The 20141-nt window shown below is 39.9% G+C and overlaps 3 protein-coding genes across 5 annotated transcripts in view; all 3 read right to left on the reverse strand.

The window, feature by feature from the left end:
• Nucleotides 1-4165: 4165 nt before the first annotated feature.
• Nucleotides 4166-8496, reverse strand: cox7a2b (cytochrome c oxidase subunit 7A2b). 2 transcript variants are annotated; one of them, XM_026143210.1, is made up of 5 exons: nucleotides 8374-8496; nucleotides 7997-8086; nucleotides 6008-6053; nucleotides 4755-4839; nucleotides 4166-4428 (listed from the first exon to the last, which is right to left on the reverse strand). In XM_026143210.1, coding segments are annotated over exons 1-5 (279 nt in total). In that variant the 5' UTR covers nucleotides 8376-8496; the 3' UTR covers nucleotides 4166-4372. The 2 variants fall into 2 exon arrangements, with proteins under 2 accessions (XP_025998995.1, XP_025998996.1); XM_026143211.1 differs by lacking the exon at nucleotides 6008-6053 and having other exon boundaries at nucleotides 8374-8490.
• Nucleotides 8497-11391: 2895 nt separating this feature from the next.
• On the reverse strand, nucleotides 11392-15344 carry LOC113037120 (cell cycle control protein 50A-like). Its single transcript, XM_026193793.1, has 7 exons — nucleotides 14840-15344; nucleotides 14401-14520; nucleotides 14211-14318; nucleotides 13394-13481; nucleotides 13076-13222; nucleotides 12289-12495; nucleotides 11392-12160 (listed from the first exon to the last, which is right to left on the reverse strand). The coding sequence occupies exons 1-7, from the start codon at nucleotides 15080-15082 to the stop codon at nucleotides 11967-11969; spliced, it is 1107 nt and encodes a 368-aa protein (XP_026049578.1). The 5' UTR covers nucleotides 15083-15344; the 3' UTR covers nucleotides 11392-11966.
• A 284-nt stretch (nucleotides 15345-15628) lies between these two features.
• filip1b (filamin A interacting protein 1b) overlaps nucleotides 15629-20141 on the reverse strand; it is a 55284-nt gene continuing 50771 nt past the window's right edge. The window contains exons 6-7 of one of the 2 annotated variants that reach the window (XM_026193792.1): nucleotides 19887-19944; nucleotides 15629-16684 (exon numbers count right to left, since the gene is read on the reverse strand). In XM_026193792.1, coding sequence (XP_026049577.1) covers nucleotides 16644-16684; nucleotides 19887-19944 — 99 coding nt within the window. In that variant the 3' untranslated portion in view covers nucleotides 15629-16643. Of the gene's footprint in view, nucleotides 16685-19360; nucleotides 19945-20141 lie in introns of those variants that run through there. The other variant, XM_026193791.1, reaches the window with a different exon arrangement.

A 20141-nucleotide genomic window follows, 5' to 3' on the forward strand; every position in this document is an offset into this window, starting at 1 on the left:
ATTGGAGGACATATCCTGGTCAAAAATGACTCCAAGGTTCCTCGCAGTGTTACTGGAGGCCAAGGTAATGCCATCCAGAGTAAGAATCTGGTTAGATACCATATTTATAAGATTTTCAGGGCCGAGTACAATAACCTCAGTTTTATCTGAACTTAGAAGCAGAAAAGTAGAGGTCATCCAGGTCTTTATGTCTTTAAGACATTCATGCAATTTAACTAATTGGTGTGTGTTATCTAGCTTCGTGGACAGATAGAGCTGGGTGTCATCTGCATAGCAGTGAAAATGTTTGCTATGCCTTCTGATGATACTAAGGTCCTAGCACTGAACCCTGTGGAACTCCATCATTAACCTCAGTGTGTGAAGAGGACTCTCCATTGTCATGAACAAATTGGAGTCTATTACATATATAATTTAAACCACTGCAGCGCAGTACCTGTAATACCTACAGCATGCTCTAATTGCTCAGGATATTATAGTTGACAGCATCGAACGCTGCACTGAAGTCTAGTAGGACAAGCACAGAGATGAGTCCACTGTCAGAGGCCATAAGAAGATCATTTGTAACCTTCACTAAAGCTGTTTCTGTGCTGTGATGGGCTCTGAAACCTGACTGAAACTCTTCAAATGAGACATACATTAGTATTTCCACCATGTTACTTGTTGAACTTCTACAAGTAACTGCGGTTTATGGGAAAGCTTCAGCCCTTGTTACCCACCAAACTATTCCCATTTACTTGTCCCTGTCTGGTAATCATGAATTCTTTGGGTTTGAATATCCTTGTGCTGCTCTGACTCTTGGACATTCATGGCTGTAGGTTTACATCAAGGTCTGGCAGAGGTGTTTAGAAAAGAATAAAATCTTTCACCTCACTGACTGTATGACTGCTACTGATTGTTTTTATGTGGTGTACCCCTTCCCTTCAACCGTTTGTGCAACCATCCTTACTGGAACAAGAGGCTATGAAGAAATCTAGCTTGGATTTTCTGGTTATAGGTAAAGTAAGTAAAGTAAGTAAGTAAAATTTATTTATTAAGCGCTTTTCACAGACAGTCACAAAGCGCTGTACACAAATATTAAAATAAACAATACAACCAACAGACTCTGAGTCTATGAGCGGAGATGAAGAGCAGCAGTGTATTTTATAAGAAGCTTGGATAAATAATCTGGAGCCTAGTCATTATTTAGTGCTCTGTATGTTAAAACAAGAATTTTAAAGCGAATTCTAAACTCTATTGGGAGCCAATGTAAAGAATATAAGATGGGAGTAATGTGAACACGCTTGGTAGAACGAGTTAGTAGCCTGGCTGCTGCCTTTTGTATCGCCTGGAGGCGAGAGAGAGATGATTTATCCAAGCTAGTAAACAGGGAATTACAGTAATCTAAGCGTGATGACACAAATGCATGAATCAGTTTTTCCAGTTCAACTGAAGAGACCATATGTCGCAGTTTAGAGATGTTTCTTAAATGATAGAAACAGGAACGAGACAAAGATTTTACATGAGAGTCAAGGCCCAGAGAAGAGTCAAATATTACTCCAAGATTTCGAATATTTGACTTGACAGATGAACAGAAAGAGGTAAGAACCTGACTAATGTAGCTCAGGAGGAGCTATGATCATGGTCTCGGTCTTGTTGGTATTTAGAACGAGGTAGTTGCTTGAATATAAAAATATAAAAAGAAAATAATAATGGACCTAAAACTGAATCCTGTGGGACCCCACAGGTCAGGGCAGCAATGTCAGAGGTGAACCTGTCAGTCCTAACAGAAAAGGTCCTGTCTGATAAATAGGAAGAAAACCAGTCTAGGGCAGAGCCAGATACACCAGCCAAAACCTTGAGCCTGTTAAGTAGGATTTTGTGGTCGATGGTGTCCTGCCACAAGAGGGAGGTATATTCAAACAGTAACTTCTGGATAACACTGTTTGTGGCAGTCAAAAGAGACTAATTTTAATGTTCAAGCAAAATGATCACAGAATAATTCCCTGCATCAGATGCCATTAACAGATCATTATAGACTTTTAAGAGAGCGGTCTCTGTAGAGTGCTGCTTTTGAAGCCCAGACTGAAAAGGGTCAAGAATGTGTAATTTACATAATAGAGACCTGAACCGATTTTCAACAATTTTTATGGTATAATGGTGTTATACATCCATCTTCCTTTCCTCTTGCTGCTTTTTTCCTTGTGGCAAAAATGAATAATACACTATGGCATTTTATAGATTACTGTGGAAATATATCTAGCACAAGTAGTCAGTTCCAAATTTTGAAACTACAACATTTTTCCAAACTGGATCTCCATAAGGTCTATCACCCACTCCACATAAGCCAAGTGGATGATTTTCTTAACAATTTCATCTTTTTCACCAATTACATTCTTAATATTCCTGTAAGTTGGAGGGAATCAGTCAACAGGTGAGGTTAGTCTTGCAAAGGCTCTTGGAGAACAGGCTGTATACGAGTCATTTGTGAGTATGTTGACCAAACATGTATTTAGTCATGAAAAAGTACCTATTTCCCATTTCTATGGTGTGTCAGAGCTGTTTACACTTAGACTTTTTTCCTATGAAAAAGATTTGTGTTGTGATTCCCATCAGACTCAGATGACACGCTGAACCTGGCAGAAGTTCCCGTACTTGCAGGAACCACACACAGGGACAGACTTCCTCGCTAACCTGCAGCTCTCACACAGCAGGCTTTGATTCAGTTTTTTCGACAGGTCCAGAGCTACTTTAAGGCATCTTTAACACACTGCAGAAACATTGTTTTCACTCTCTGTGAAATTTACTATGTTGCTCTTTAACAGAGCCGGCCACTAAAATGTGGCCCTCATAGATAGTACAGGAGCACACATTCATTACATTACATACATTACACATTCCTGACTGACACCCCCATCACCTCTGTGGACTCATTCCGCTTCCTGGGTACCACCATCACCCAGGACCTGAAGTGGGAGCCCACCATCACCTCCGTCATCAAGAAAGCCCAGCAGAGGATGTACTTCCTGAGGCAGCTGAAGAAATTCAACCTGCCAACACGGACGATGATGCAGTTCTACACTGCAATCATCGAGTCCATCCTCACCTCCTCCATCACCGTGTGGTACGCTGGAGCCACTATCAGGGACAAACAGAGACTGCAGCGTGTTGTGCGCTCTGCTGAGAAGGTGATTGGCTGCAGACTCCCATCTCTGCAGGACCTGTACACCTCCAGGACACTGGGGCGTGCAGCTCGGATCTCAGCTGACCCTTCTCACCCTGGACACAGTCTGTTTGACCTGCTCCCCTCAGGCAGGAGGCTCCGGTCCATTCGCACCAGAACCTCTCGCCATAAGAACAGTTTCTTCCCCTCTGCTGTTGGACACATGAACAATAACCATATGACTGTACCCGCCACTAACACATGACCCTACGCTGTGTCACTGCATCATTCCATGTTTGGCACTGATCACCACCTGCACTCATGTATATATCTTTCTACGTAGCACTCTTAATTCTTATTCTCATGTATATATCTCATGTATATCTCATGCACATATCTTTCCACGTAGCACTTTTAATTCTTATCCCTACTTTTATTTTTTTTCCATGTCTATTTAAGTGCTATTTATGACACTATGTTTGCACTGAAGCACCGCAGCAATTTCCTAATGTTGTAAACCTGCTCAACATTTGGCAATAAACCCCATTCTGATTCTGATTCTGATTACCTCTGCCAACAAAAATTGCTTGTTTTTTGGCAGGATTTATGGAGAAGTGGTAGCGGTGACCAAGAATGGTTTTAGAATATTTAGGATTTTTTTTTTCCTTCATATGAAAAACACAAAAATGGATTACTTGTCATACACATAAATTTACTGTCCAATATACCCTCTAGTGCACGCTTTACAAAATAGCAAACAAAGGCTAGAGGCTGAAGGCTTTATATAATTTTTATTAACTGTGAGAAGCCAAAATTGTGACAGAGTGAGATTTCATTACTTGTGCAAGTTTAAAACTCTATAAAACTGAGACTGACGATGGGAAATCCTCACACTGGAGGAAAAAGGTTTACGCTTGCAGAGCCTCATGTTGCTTTACTAATAGTTTAAAGTTTAATTCCATTACTTCAGTAGCTTTTCACAGTTTACCACCATCAGAAAACTAAAAAGGAAGAGGCACGAGAAGGTTCTTGGTCATGAGAGGCATTTCTTTATTGATCCTCAGGGCACCAGAGACTACAAGAAATAAATAGTGATCCAATGAACACCACAATAGAATCGCACCACGACATGAAACGCGGTCCGGCACAGACGGAGTATTTTCATCTTCTTACACAATATAGAACAGCTGGCCGGTTTTTGGAAAGTGGAAGTAAACAGCTGAAGCAGAGAAGTTATTTCTTCTGAGGGAAGGCTGCCTTCACCAGCTCAAACAGCACATATCCAACACCTGGAAGGAAGAGCAAAAAGACGAAGATTAAAATGGATTTCAAAGTGCTTCACTAAGGATAAGGTCCCATTATTTTCCAATGGATCTGTATCCTCATATGTACTACTTCATGTTCTGTGGTCTGTGGAAAGAACACCATTTGTTAATAGCAGTAAGAGTTACCATTACTTAATCCCAGCAAGATTCTTTCTATTTGTTTATCTGAAAGGTATCAAATATCAACTACCATGGTACTAAACTTGTGTACCACCTGAGGCTAAATTATCAGGCTGGATTTTTCAAAGTAGCTCAGAGTTTAAAGCAGTTACAAAGACAGGTGTACTTACCCAGGACGGTGAGTGCCATCGTTGTCCTGTAGAGCAGGGCGTCGGCACTGCCTCCCTTTAAATGAACCGGCATACCGTTATCCTCCTGCAACAGAAGATGGAGGGGAACAATCAGGTTTGTAAGCCCTGCTTTAACCAGAACTCATCCAGACACCGACAAAGATTAAACACAGTGAAGAGCAGCAGCAGTTTGCAAGAAAGCCTGCTGATGAGTGAGCATCAAAAACAAAAGAACAACTTTTCAACATCTCTATATATAAATAAATAAATTTTTTCACAATAAGGGTGTTTTATTCTATAAAAGTGATATCTGCTTCTATTCCAACATGGCACAAAGACTTTTGTTTTACACATTTTGGGGATTTGACTGATCTTTTCCCCCCACTTCTAAATCACCATACCAAAGTGACATAACATGACCATAATGTTCATGTCCATCAGGAATCTGGGTAAGTTAGAAATCTGCATTTCATGTAAAAAATTTTTAGAAAAAGCAAACAATCTTTGTTATAAAATAACCAAAAATAACAGAAGAATACTTTTTTCCAAGAAAATATGAATTTATCAAGAAAAAGGTGGAATAAAGCCCTCGCTTTTTTTAACCTTGTGTCAATAAATAAATCCACAAAGCAAAAATAATCTTTTTTTTTAAAAAGTTATGAAGCCAACAAAATTACCTGACGCTTAAAAAAAATAAAAAAAAAAATAAAAAAAATCTGTTACTCAGATCAAAGCTAACATTTAAAAATAGATCCACTTTCTTTACAGTAAATCTTTAAGATGTGTTAAAAAAATATTAAATATATCTACTATCCGAAAAGTGCTGCAATAAAAATATATTCTTAAGACACAGGAGGACGTTTTAGGATATTCATTTTTATCACTGGTCTGAGTTACAGATTGAAAACGGACCTTTTGAAAGTTCAGGTCTAATTTTGTCCTCTTGTATTAAAGTATGCAATTATGTTTGCAGCTGTTTAATCATACAACACATAAGTAGCAGACTGGAGCAGCCAACAGCAGTGCAGGAGAACAAACCAGCTGGAAACTAGTTTAGTCTGCAGCACACACTGGAAGCTGTTCAAATCATCTACATGTTCTTCATTTTCACACCGATGATCTGCTTCAGCACCAGCTCGTCCTTTTCCTGAAAGCTAAAAAACTACTGAAGCCCAGCTAGTGCTGCTGTTAGCGGCTGATTTACTGCAGGTTAAACATGCAGAATTAGTACTCCACTCAGTTCGGAGACTTATCTGTGGAGCTAAACTGACTGAGGTGTCCTCATTAGAAGAACCGCTGCTAAAGAAAAAAAAAAAAAAAAAAAAGCACCATTGACCACAAAACTGCAAGAGGAACACATAAATAATAATCCATCTTTGTGTAGACAGACCGGACACCAAAATCTAACTCTTTCAAAATTAAACACAAAGAAAACCAAGAAACTCGGATGGACGCTCGTCTCCACACTGCTCAGAGACTACAAATACGGTTTTAATGTCTGATCTCTGCAATTTAAAAAAAATTATCGTCTACGTTTTTTGCAATTACACAAATCTTAAATGAACATTTTATTCACTGAGGATTTCTGAAGCTCAAACTGAAGTATTTACTGAGTTTAAGGACGCCATCCAAAAGTGAAAGCAAAACCAACCAACTAAAAACAGTTCTGACATAAACATTTCCAGCAACTGCATTTTTCCCTGTTCTTCTCATCTACTTCTTCAGGGTTTCCTCCACTGTCTCATTTTATAGCTAAAGAATAAATAAGCTGATAGGAAAACTTTTAGTTTATAGTAAAACTGCTTGTTCTTTCTTTAAAACATTGCTGCAGGCTGACTGGACATGCAGAATTTACTCTACGATAATGTTTAAAGTTAAACTTACTCCTTATTTATGGCATTTATATCTATGATATTTATATAAAACAAATCTAATAAAAATTAGCAAACCACAAGTAATTAAAGGCATTGCCTTCATATTAAATACTTTTTAATTTAAGCCAAAATAAGACGTTTTAAGAACATCTTAAGGATTTGTAAGCACTGAGAGGTGTCACAGGTTTTTAAAGTGGTATGTTTAGCTAATTTTTTTTAAGAAAAAAAAAAAAGCTATAGAATCTCATCTTTAGAGGTCTCAACTTGATTCAATTGCAGCTCCAGATTTTGGCCAGCAGAGGTCACCATTCAAGCTTGCATTTAACACTGGATCAAGTCATTGCTATTTTTTTAAGAGCCCATTTAAACTTAAATTCAGACCATGACTGAAAACTTAGATATTAAAGGTTTTTGTTTTATTTATTTCTTATTCACTGTACTTCTGGCTCTAAAGCAAATCTGATATTGGTTAAAAAGAAACAGTTATACTGTTCAAATCATGTTTTCATGGTCTGAATGCAAAGTTAAAACAAAAATAAAAGATCCAGATAATTGACTGCAGCTCTGAGGGGACCTTAGCTTCCCCAAGCTTTAAAAATGATTGATCCCAGATCACGTTAGGAGCGCCTGAAGGTTGACGTTCAGATAACTGAGTACACACCAAAACAAGAGACCATGAGAACATATTTCCTTTAAAATAAACACCTACTGAAGGGAGATAACAGAACTTTGGGTTTTTGTTGTTTTAAGTCAATGACACAAGTTAGGTGGGTGATTGTTGAGGGGCTTTGGTGTCCTCTGACTCCTTCCTTTGGTTGCTAAATTTAAAATGAACAGAGCAGATCTGTTGTCAGCAAGGTGAAGAAAATATGCTTAACTGTGATAAATATCTACAAATATGAACAGATGTGACACCATAGTGACCTTAGATAGCCACCAAAAAAAATTACATTAAAAACTTAAAGGACCTCCAACTTATATTATTCAGTGTGGATCCCTTGAACTAATCACACAGAATGAACACATTAACAATTCCATCATCATTAATTCAGCTTTCTACATAGAGACAGACACACACACACACACACACACACACACAGGAATTATTTTTTTGACATATTAGAATGTTTTCAATGCTCCTGTATCCTTTAAAATTTCCCAGCGCACTCCCAATACAAAGATATGAGGTTTGGATCACAGGACAGAGCCTCAGTTCAAATAATAATTAATATTATAGGTATACAGGAAGTAGGAAACGGTCGTATTCTGAATTTAAGGCCGACAACAGAAACACAAAGGAGGCCTTCGATGATGACAGGGTTTTATGGAACAGTTGGAAGTGCAGCGGTCTGTCTGTGTGACCTTTACCTGGAACACCTTCTGTTTCTGGGGGACTTTGTTCTCAACCTGCCGCCGGACGGAGCTGGAGATGCTCCGCCGCGCCACCTGCTGAAGCGCCTGGAAAACAGCAGCGCAAGGACACGGAGAAACACTCATTTAATGAAAATATAAGAACCCAGTCTTGAATACACAGAAAACAAACACCGAGAGGCCGGACACCACCGCTAAATACAACTCCTCTGCAAAGCTAATGCTAACTCTTCCCGGTGTTGACCCCTGCTAACCGTTCTAAGCTAAATATAGCCGACTGTTTTTACCCCGGTGGCTCATCCATCGCATTTATCCAGCTCACTAGTTTAAAAAACAACACCCAAGAGAAACTTGTAAATAGAAAATAAACTTACATAAAATTGTCTGTACATGCTCATCGTCCGTCTACAGTCCGCTGTCTGTCACAAGGGCACAGGAAACCTTTACTTCCGTTTCCACTGAAATCTTCTTCGCTATCATTAACTGTGCTCATGCTGCGCGCTGCTGCCCCCTACATGAGCGTCAGGTACCCACAGTCAAGCATGAGAGCAGATTTACAGTTTTTTCTGAATGCCTAAGCACATTTTTTGTAACTATTGGCTAATTTTGCAAAACTCTTCACACAAATAAGAAAACCTGTCACCCAATAATCAAAACATTGTAGTTCTCTTGCAAAAGCAAACACACCTAGATTAACTCTTCACACCTTCGTAAAAATGGTGTTTCCGTATCAAACAGTACACACAAGCCATCATCTACTAAGCACACAATGCGCCAACTGCACACTGATGGTATGAATACAAAACACATCTGGCTTTTGCTTTCTCTGTGCACAAGGTAGGCTATGTCAGTTTGAGCTCATACTTCTGTCATAGATCCATAAGCATAGAGGAATCCAAACTTCAAGTACTGGTGTTTATTCACACACATCAAAACAAACACAAGTGTTTATTTCCAAGTATAGGATTATTTGCAATCGCCATAATGACTATATGGGTTACTTGGTCTGCAGTGAACATGCTTCCTCTGCCCCAGCATCTGGTCATCTAGCAATTCTGTAAAGTAACAATTTCAGTATTTTTACATCAATGGTATTGGTGTGTTTCTCATTGGCATATGGCAGTGCTACAAATCTTTGTGCAAAGTGACTGTACTAACCGATTCTCATTTCAAGATGTCCTTATGGTACTTGCTACAGTGTAGCGGCTCGAGTTAGGCTGGACCCGTTGGCCAGCTACCCTCAGGGTCATTCGACGGTTGATTACATGGTCCACTATTGTAGCTCTGATGTCATCAGCAATTCTATTTCTTACTCTTCCTACCCTTCCTCTCCCCCCTCCTCATCTTCCTCTCCCCCTCCTCGTCTTCCTCTTGCTCCTCCTTGTCCTTGTCGTCCTCTTCATCCTACTTCTTCACCTCCACGTCCTCTTCCTCGGCCTCCTCTACTTCTCACTCTTCCTGCTCCCTCCATTGTACTCCGCACACACAGCTTACCTGTATTATAGTGCTTAGGCTGATTGCAAAGTGAACTGATTATCTAAAGAAGTTTTCACATGTGAAAGTGTGCCAGACAGTTGGCAAATTAGTGTTAATGATAGCCATACATGTGTATACTTTTGCTAGCAGTGTGTTGGAAATTTGGTAATTGAGTGTTGTGCAGTGAATTGTGCCTACAGTTTTGCAAAGTGTGTGTTACAAAATTGCAAACTGAGTGCAAAGCAGTTTTTGTGCTTTTAGTTTTGCAAACTCAGTGAGTGGTTTTGCTATAAGTCTGAATCGTTTTAGAGATTGTGCTACAGGAATCACAGTTAGGGTTTAAGCATTCAGAAAAAACTGTAATCAAACGAAATTATAGAATTTAGAATGAACTGGTTCATATATTAATAAATATATTATACATATTATCATATCATATATCATATAACTTCATATTTGCTTTCTGTTAAAGAACCTCTTCTGGGCCCTCAACACCAGCTCCATAACTAAGAAAGCCCAACAGCATCTCTAGTTCCTGTAGAAGCTGAGAAAAGCCCATCTCCCATCATCCATTCTCACCACCTCCTACAGTGGGACTAAAGAGAGCTTCCTAAGCAGCTACATTACTGTCTGGTACACCATCACTGCACCATATCAGATTGCAATACCCTACAAAGGATAGTGAGAACAGCTGAGATCATCGGAGCCTCTCTTCTCTCCATCACGGACACCTATCGCACCCGCTGCATCTGCAAAGCCACTGGCATTGTGGAGGACCCCATGCAGCCCTCACACACACACTTCTGTCAAGAGGTACCAGAGCATTGAGCCCCTCACTGCCTCACTGTCTTCCAATGTTTAAAGACGCCGCTGCTGCTGAACAAGCTGAAGCCAGTTTGAAGATGATCCATTCAAAATTTGTTGGTAATATAATAAAAATATATTTTTACTAATTTTTTTAACATTTCGTTTGATCTAGACCAGATTTTCACCAAACTGGAAGCAGCTTGAGCCATTATCGGTGTTTACCATCACACAAAATCTGAAAATGAGATCTTGAAAACTGTGGATGCTAGAGTGCTAAGATACTGACTACACACTCCCTCCCTTTTGGATTGGAGAATAAAATACAGTAAAAGTGTTTTATGACATAAAACTTATGAGAAAAATAAAACTATTTCCACACTTATCATTTCCGGCTGACGAATTAAAACGACTCATCATTTTTTTTTTTAAATCACAAATTTATTCTTTTAAAGCAAAAACAACAAAACACAGGTGAAGTATCAAAAACACAAAAGTCAAATCCAACCAGACACAAATGCAGGTAATAAATTCATTTCTATGTTAAAAAATAAAAAGCATAATATATCTCGGCACATCTGAACATGCAGCATCTATTTAACGAGCAGGTGGAAGCAGCTGCAGCTCCTCGTAGCTTAAAAATGGCTGTAAAACGACATAAATTCACTCGTAGCACAGAAAACATTTAATCACATGTAGTGCTGAGTCATGCTGCTCTGTTGTTACTGCATGTAAACCACAGTGGATGAAACTACGCATCAGTGCAAATTTCTCTGGATACTCACTCAAATTTAAACCTGTTTCAGACTCTGCAACCCTGAGGTCTCACGTGCAAATACTGGCTTTACTCTAGCAAGCAAACATCTCATAAAACTGTTCATGTAAATACAAAAAATAAACACTCTTTTTTTTTAGCTGCAGTACTCTGTGTGTTCCCTTGAAATTGCTACAACACAGTTAAAGCGCAGTTAAAGATTTAGGACAACGACAAAAAGGAGGCACAAAGACAAGCCACCCGTTCAACGCCGTACCAGAACCAACGAGGGGCAGAAAGAGACCGCGAGAGGGTCTCTTTTTTTAGTTTTTTCCTTATATTAATTCTGTCATATTTGCACATTTTGTTTCCCATGAACTTGCCAAATTTCTTTTTTACATTTTCACATTCTGACAGTCTCATACATTTTTACTATTAATTTTGCCACTTTTTCTGGTAAATTTACAACTTTAGCCACATTTTCTGCCTTCGGTGGGCCTAACACACCATCATACACCCGAGCAGCGCGGTGATAACAACATCTCAGCAGCATGCAGCTCACACACTTATACTCCCGCTCACTTCCACTTCACCATCAGAGATCCTAAAGTGACGTAAAAAACTTTCCAGACTCCTCCCTGTTAATTTTTTATTATTATTTTTTTTAATATTTGAAGAGCCTGGCTGGGCTTTAGGTCGTTCTGCGTGCTGACTTGAATCTCTGACACAATCGTTTTTGTTAGACTTGTATAGTTAGGAGAGGAATGAGCACATTTTCAGCTGATTTCTTTAAGATTGGCATTTTAGTGTGACTTTAGAACATGAACTCTGCACTACAGCTGAAGATGAATCTACCATCGTCACCCGTTTCCTCAGATTCATCATCGCATCACATTTATGGCGGTGGAGGCGAGCTGGAGCGCAGCCGGCACCTCAGTTTGAGATGTTAGCGCTGTTGTTGCGGTTCCCGTATTTGTGGTGGATGACCAGCAGCACGACGCCCAGGAAGAAGCAGACGGAGCCCACGGTGATGTAGGCGATGCCCAAGAATGGGTTCTTGCCTCCCATCCAGGAGATGGTGCTCAGGATCATCCGCTTCCTGCCCTCAAAGCTGCGAACAGGGTAATCTGGTTTTATCAGGTTAAAGGTACGACAACCACTTATTTTTCTTTTAAACCTTCATTTAAATTTTATAAGAATCTGTTTCTGTTTTTTTCATGCAGTTTTGCTGTCACGACTTTCACGTTAAGGATACTGTAGTCCACCACTAAGGTGTAGTTTCCTCGGGGGAGGGTGGGGGCCATATTGTTCTTCTTTTGGATGATGCGGTAGAGTTTGCGGAAGGTGGGCAGAGCGGCAGTTCTCATCCACACGATGAAGTCCTCATTGATGAAGCCGTTGTTCTCCGGATCAGTGTCCAGCTCGTACACAGGCCGGTGCCAGTTCACCGGCTTCACTGTTCCTGAAGCGGAAGTGAAAAAACAAACAAAAATAAAAACGGAATAGACGTTGATGATTATCTTAAAAATGGTCAGAGTTTCTGATATTGTAGCATTACCAGTATTTACTAGTAATATTAGTAACAGAGGATTACTATTAAACAATCAAATATATAAAATAATAAAAATCTATCTAATCTAACCACACAATAAAATATAAAAAGTGTGTTGTTAAATTATAAAAATACAAATATTAAAAACTAATTAATACAATCTAAAAAAAAATAAATGTTACTTAATAAAAAATAAAAAAAAATGTAAAAAATAAAGGTAAATAAATGCAGAATTTATTTCTGCCAGTCATCAATATTTACTTCTAATCTCATTATGGTGCATGTTACTGCATATTCATTTATTTATTGAGCCACTTTTAGGTTTATGCTTTATTTCAGCTGTTTTATTTCCTGTGTTTATAACACGGAAACAGTGCAGCTCTGTGCACAGGAGAACGAATCCTTTTTTAAGACTTGTCTGCAATAAGAAAAACAGACAGCCTCTCCCTCAGAGAGAGGGAGTGCAGCAGACGTAGCTGACTGGCGATACCTTGAAAAACAGCCGTGAGGTTTGAGTTGGTGCCTACAGGGTTCCTGAACTTCACATGTTTGTCCGTCCACCAGGCAATTCCTGTGGACGTCAGCGGGATCGGGACACTTGTGCCGTTGGGGTCGTTGTAAAACAGCTTCAAAGTGTCTGCAAAGAAAGCAAAGACGGCTGATAAGAGAAACGTGAGTCCTTCAAAGACACGTTCACACAAACTGATCTGTGATGATCTGTGACCATAATCATTTACTAACAGTCATTTTTTTATGTTTTCTTCATTTTCTCTTTGTTGTTAATCTGCAAGAAAAAAAATGGTCTCACCGTTAAACATGCTGTTGGCGATGGCCCCACACGGAGCAATTGGCTTATTATCAATGGAAGCATATGGTTCACACTCCTTGCTGGGCTTCTGTAAAAGACGGAGAAGGAAAAGGTGACGAGAGAGAAGTGGCAGCACGTAGCGCAGCATTTAGAGCTGTAAGCAAGGATATAACCCAGCAACAACCAAGTAGAACTTCCTCTAATGTTGACCGAGGCTGGCTCCAAATGTGACACAGTCCCCACAGACTCCTATGTTAAAAGGTTCAGTTTTAAAGCAAAAATGAGCATGTTTACAGTCAAGATTTTTTTAAAAAAAATGCATTTTGGCCTTTCTGGACACTTCATAAAGGTTTTACAGGATGACACCCCTATAAAATTGGGGGCGTAGCTGCTTGGACTGATAGATGTGCTCACACAGGCAGCTTGAACAATGTGTTTGTGCTGCTGTCTGAAGCGTGTTTAATATTATCATCTGACAAACGTTATGTCATCCTCTCCCGTTAAATGTGCTAATGGACCAATGAGGCCCAAGTCTGGGCTCCAGGTTTGGTTCTCCATACTTGTCTTCAAATGTTGAGATCACCACCATGTTTTGGTTTGTTTATTTATTTATTCACCTGTTGCTCTTCGTTTCTTTGACTCATGCCTGAAAATTAGCGTATATATAAAAAACTAAATATGTTTTTGAAATCTAAGTTTTAACTGCATTTAAACCCATTTTCCCTTGTTGTTTTCTTGGTCTGTGACCTAAAACATTTTGTCCTTGATATGAGTTCACCTTCTTTTTCCTGCTTGCCATTGGAGATGAAGCTCCTACCTTGAGGGAATCGATGTTTCCGTTCAGCTGGCTGTCATCTCTTGACTTCACGTAACGTCTGTGATTTTGGTAAAAGTTGGAGAGGCCATAATACATGAAGACGTTGCTCTGTTTGATTGAGAGAAAGATGTGTAAAGGTTAGCTTAATCAAACTGGCTGCCGCTGGGCTGTAGTCCTGGATGCATCTTACCTCATAAGGCTGATCCAGCTGGAAGGGGATTGTGCAGGTGCAGGACTTCGTGTTGTTCCAGCTGAAGTTCTTTGCACAGTTGTAGCAGGGACTGGACGTGTCATCTCCGGTATAATCGATCTGTAAGCACGAAGAAAATAAATATGATAAATAAATAAAGTTAGCTCAATATATTTCATGATACTGACAGCTTTATTTATTTAAGATATGTGAATGAAGAGATATTCAAGATACAATTATATCATGAATATGAGCGTTTTGGAGAAAATGTCAGTATTAACAGAATCATTTAGCTCAATAAAATGTTTAACCCTGTTTTGGAAGAGCTTTACCAGATAATGATCAAATTGTGTTTGTGCCATTTGATGGGAGTTACACTATGTGGACAAATACAATATTAATGCAATACTCGTGACACAGAAAAATCAGCTCAGTTTACCTCAAACTCCTTGATGTTGTTAGACGTCACGTACAGGCCGATGCCGATGGGGATGAAGATGAGCCCGATGATGAAGAAGGCCGGGAGGACAGTGCCCGCGGTGAGGATGGGCTGCCACGCGGGGAGCCTCTGCTGCTTAAAGGCGGTGTTTTCGGGCTTCTTGTTCCGCAGAGTCCCGCCACCGGGTCCAGACACGGTGATGTGACCGTCCTCGTCTTTGGCGCTGTAACTGGACGCCATCATAACTTCGGATCTGTGATTTATCCAGCTGACCGTAGCAAGCTAACGGGGCTAGCTTCTCGACGACAGTTGTTTTTAAAAGGCGCCGGTCTTAAACGACGTCGTCATTAGCTTGTTGCTAATTTGAGTGTTATTTATGCTAATCAAAGTTCTGTTAGTTCATCTCTAAACCACGGAGAGGCTAGCTAAAAACGGCTAGCACTTCCTTTCCCGGAAGTGTACAAACAGGTTTGTCAACAACACCCAGTGACGTAACTCTTGTGGTGGCTACTGCTGCATTCAGTGACCGCTGCGGAAACAAAAGATTCAGTCAGTGCTGTATTGAAAGGACACGTGGATTGGTGTAACATAAGAAGATGGAAATCTGTTTAGTATCTAATTACAATTATTTTATTCTACGAGTGATACAGCAATGGTTTTATTATTTCTCGCTGGAATGGCGAATAATTGTTTTCAATTTCCAAAGATGAGATTAAGATGTACGTGAATCACCTAAAGGCATCGTTATTAGTCATACAACGTCCAAAAATCAGAAATAAATAAGTTTCATTTCACTGCTAGTAGAATTTTATTGACAGATTTAATTCTATCAACATAAAGAAGTTCTTCACTGAGAATATCCGTGTGTGTGAATAAAGTCTCAGAAAGCCATCACGTAGGCTTCAAACAGCATACATCATGTATATTGAAAAAGAATAACAAAAAGCGAGATGTTCAAGGATTCGAATTGAAATTTCCAAGCACTGTTTGCATATGTTCACATCCACATAAATAATATGGCAAATAAACCATCAGAGACACTGTATGTCATTCATTATCTTCATGTCCAACTGCAGGATATTCAGCAACTTTCAAAACATGTTTGTTTGTTTTGTTTTTATTTCATTTCATATATGTTTTAAAACTGATTTAGCAAAAAAAAGAAAAGAAAAACTTCTTCTTTCCACTGTTCCCTTTAAGGGTCACCTCAGTGGATTACCACAGTGCCTCTACATCATCCCATCTCATCCTATCATTCCCTTTCACACCAATCCTCTGTATGTCCTTTTTCACTACATCCATGAATCTTCTCTGAAACCTTCCTCTGCTCCTGCCTGGCAATACAGACTAAAATTGTTAATGATTTGATGCCTAATAATCATAAATGTAACTTCAAAAGCCTCAAATGTGTTTTAAACTTTTGAATATTTGTCATTTAAAATGTATTAAAGCAGGTAAAACAGCGTGCCAGTACACCTCACTGGGTTGAGCAGATACAAATAAGCCACAAGGCGATTGCCAAGCCCCACATCTGAATTAACTGAGTGTTTTCCCACTCCTCTCTCTCCTGGCTTCCCTGTTATAAAAAAGGATAAAAAGCCCCCAAATAATAATAATTCCATTTTATGGTGTTAATTTATTCCACTAATGGAAGGTGTTTGTTTGTGAACACAAAGGGGGGGAATGGGAATCATCAGAAGTGGGAGGTGTGACTGTTTGCATCATGTACTGAAGCTTCTGATTTTTTTTTTGTTTTTGTTTTTGTTGTTAAAAGTCTCCCATCATCTTCACCATTCTTCATGGCTCAGCGGTGCCAGTTTACTGTGCCAGCATCCATCAGTGAACCTGTGGTGGAAAACACACAGACAAGAAAACCTTCATTTGAGTCATCACGCTCCCCTTAGACAGCTCATCAACTTTAGAGCAGTAGGCAGTTTCATATGTATAAAAGATTTTAGAAATGAAACAGAGATTTGCTTTCGTCCGAGCTCTACCTCTAACTTGTTTTAAACTTACAGCTTACATAAATGAAACCATTTACTTCCTGTTCGACTTGTAACTTAATGAAGATAAAGGAAGTGATTATTTTGTAGTTATAGTGACAGTTATTATATTTATTCAGTTATTATATTTACATGAAGAAAGGGTCTACTTAGAACAGGACCTGGACTGAATGGATGGATGGATGGATGGATGGATACTGTTCACTGTGTCTCTTGTCTCTTTGTCTTCCACAGCTATATGTTTAGCACCCATCAGCAGATGCAGCTCTCTGCGTGTTTTTTGTGTATTTTTTTTTTATCTATTATCGTGTTTGGTTTTGTCAATTTTGTCTTTTGTCAGCATCAGTTGCTTGTAAATGTGCTTCATAAATAAAGTTGTTTTGAGTTACTGAATACTTCACATGTGCACAGGGTGTGAGAAGATCAATCAGTAGAAGCAAATACAGGAGGACAAATATCTGAAAAATGAGCACAGCACAATATCCGTGAGTGCATCTCTATCTCCGTCTTAGGTAACAACATCGAAAATGCATCCTGCTCTCTTTGGCATGAAAATATTGTCACCTTGATCTAAAGTCTGGAAAAACAGTAAACATTCCTCATCTGCACTAAAGCGGTGCAGTGACTTTGCTGCAGGCTATAATAGCACACATCAGAGTGACTGAAACACGCTATATAACAGGAGGCCAGACTCTTGTCCCACCCTGCTTTCTGGGTTACTGAGGAGTGCAACAAATCAGCTGTATGGGTGCTTACTTGCATAAATGGAAGTGCACAAATTGCACCTACACTGGGCCTTTAAAGGGGCTACCTGTTAGACTCCGGATTGGTTTTAAAAGCCGCTGTATTGCTTCAGACTAGCTCTCGCTCTTTTTCAATTCTTGACCATTTTATTTGTATCATCCTATTATGATAATAAGTCTGTTAATCAGGAATGGCTGTGGCTCAGCGGGTGATCTACTGAAGGTTGGTTGTTCAATCCCTGGTATCCTTGGGCACGATACTGAACTCTCAGTTCTTCCTGATGTGCTCATCAGAGTGTGAATATGTGTGAAAGGGTGTGAAAGATGTGTAAAGGGCTCCAAGTGCTCAAATAGAGTAAATAAAGCACTTTATAAAAACCAGTCCATTAAATCAAGTGACAATATATATACTGAGGAATCTGTCAATTTTTTATCTGTTTTATTCGAGTGTAGCCTGGATATAGTTGGATATATTATATAAATCTAGTTATAAATGAGTAAAAGAAGACACAATCAGATGAGTCCGAGCTGTAAATGATTGTTAGTTGTTAGACACTGTAATGGCCGGCCCACTCCCGGCAGTTTTTCAGCTCTGCAGCTGGACTGCAGCAGAAAAGTCCCGCATGTCGGTTCTGAGCAGTTTTCTCTGAGGAGTGTGCCCGGCTCAGCCCAGCTATGATTTTCATAATCCTGTTCAGCCTCTGATGTTGTTCCCAGAAAGGACTTGATCCCCCCCAAATCTCTAAGCAGCAGGCTCTGTGATTGATCATGTTTACCCTTCTGTTTTCCAGCTGCAGTCTTTAATATCCTGCCATCTTCCTCTTTCCTCCTTACATCAGCATATCTCACACTCTCCATCTTCCTGAATCACTCTAATTAAGTGGTAGCACAGTTGCTTGTTCATATCACCGCATCTCTCCACATCTCCTGACAGATTACACAATCAGCAGGTAATTGTGTTGGCTGTTTTGTTCAGCCTGCGCTGAGACAATCATTAGAGGAAGCGTGAGGCTGCTGCTGCCTCACTGAGGCAGTTTAGAGATGTCAGATTTCTAAATGTGATCAGTTTGTTGCTGAAGTGAATCTCAACTCAGTCGGTTTATGTGCACTTGTCCACAAGAGGGAGGTGAACGTTCACAATGTGGACTAACGCTCACAGGTCTGTGTGGAAACCATTCTGAATAATGGCCAGCAGGGGGCGACTCCTACGATTAGAAAGAGAAGTCAGTGAGAAATGGGTCGACTTCACCCAGCTGAACACTTTCCTGATGAGTTTATGATCTCAGCTGCTATTTATATATGATGCTCATTTAGTAAATGATCCCATTAGAGCCAAACTGACTCACAGGTCGCCAACTCATGATGTACCTTGTCCCTCTGTTGCCACGGTACCAATATTTACATCATACAACTCAATAAATCCCTTTACCAGGTAACTTCAATTATCTTTAGTGTCTAAATTTTATTCTTGTTTTTCTTTACTTCTCGGGCTGAGGTCCACATGCATCTGTCCAACTGCTCACATTCTCAAATGCAATTTAGTTGAAACCGGAATAAGAAACCATTACTCTGCACACCTGTGATGAAGGCAAAATCCAGGCTACTTAAAGGTGAGGAGTACAAATATCTTACATGAAATGAATTTTTACTTCTATACAGGATGTGGAATCAAGTTCAGAGAATTAGTTTTCATGGTTTCCCGGGAGTGCTCTGGGAAGCAGCACGGGCACCACGCAGTCACAAAGATGGAAGTTACGAAGCAAAGCCGTACTTGGTTCAGAGATAAATAGTTTTTATTTTGGTGCGTGTCACAAACAATTCACAGTCAGCGCCTCGGTCACCAGAAACCTCCATGAGCTGCGGTGAAATAAACACATGCTATAAAAATACGATGATGACATTAAAAATCTGAACCATCTATGAAGGAGCGGCGAGATGGAGTTAATCAAATCAGCAAAGCTTTCTCGTGCAATTAACCGGCCGTTCAAATGACATGAATATTATCTGAAAACATGAGTGGTAGCACATTAAATGATGTTTGTAAAGCTAAGCTGTGGTAAAAGGCAACATCACACACAGTCCCATGGTGAATGCACACAGATGTGTTCTGCGTCTCTATTCTGGCAGCAGATTTGGGGATTTGGTGGTGAACCGGCACTCAGCTCTTTCCTGCTGCTGCAGAGGCCAAGCCACACACAGTCGGCTTCCTCAGCTCGATTTTCATCGCGTGGCTCTCGGCCCGTGACTCTAACCTTGTCACCGTGGACACGCCCAGGACCGCTTTGCTGCTTGGTTTCATACCTTTTGACACAGGGATCCGTGTTGCGGTGCTCCGACTGTACTGCACATCTGCACTGGGCTACAAAAAGAAGAAGAAGAAAAAAAAAAAAAGACAAAAGCCAGCATGAGACAGAGACAAGGATCTTTTAATCGTTTTATTAACTGTGTCACTAATTTCACTGAAGCAGGGATGGTGAGAATGTGAGCTCCCCAGTAAGCATGCTTTTGGTGGCTCTGATACACGATCAGTGGACTGAGTGATGGTGGGTCATTTCG

Source organism: Astatotilapia calliptera, chromosome 15, assembly GCF_900246225.1.
Source record: "Astatotilapia calliptera chromosome 15, fAstCal1.2, whole genome shotgun sequence".
NCBI classification, from domain to species: domain Eukaryota; kingdom Metazoa; phylum Chordata; class Actinopteri; order Cichliformes; family Cichlidae; genus Astatotilapia; species Astatotilapia calliptera.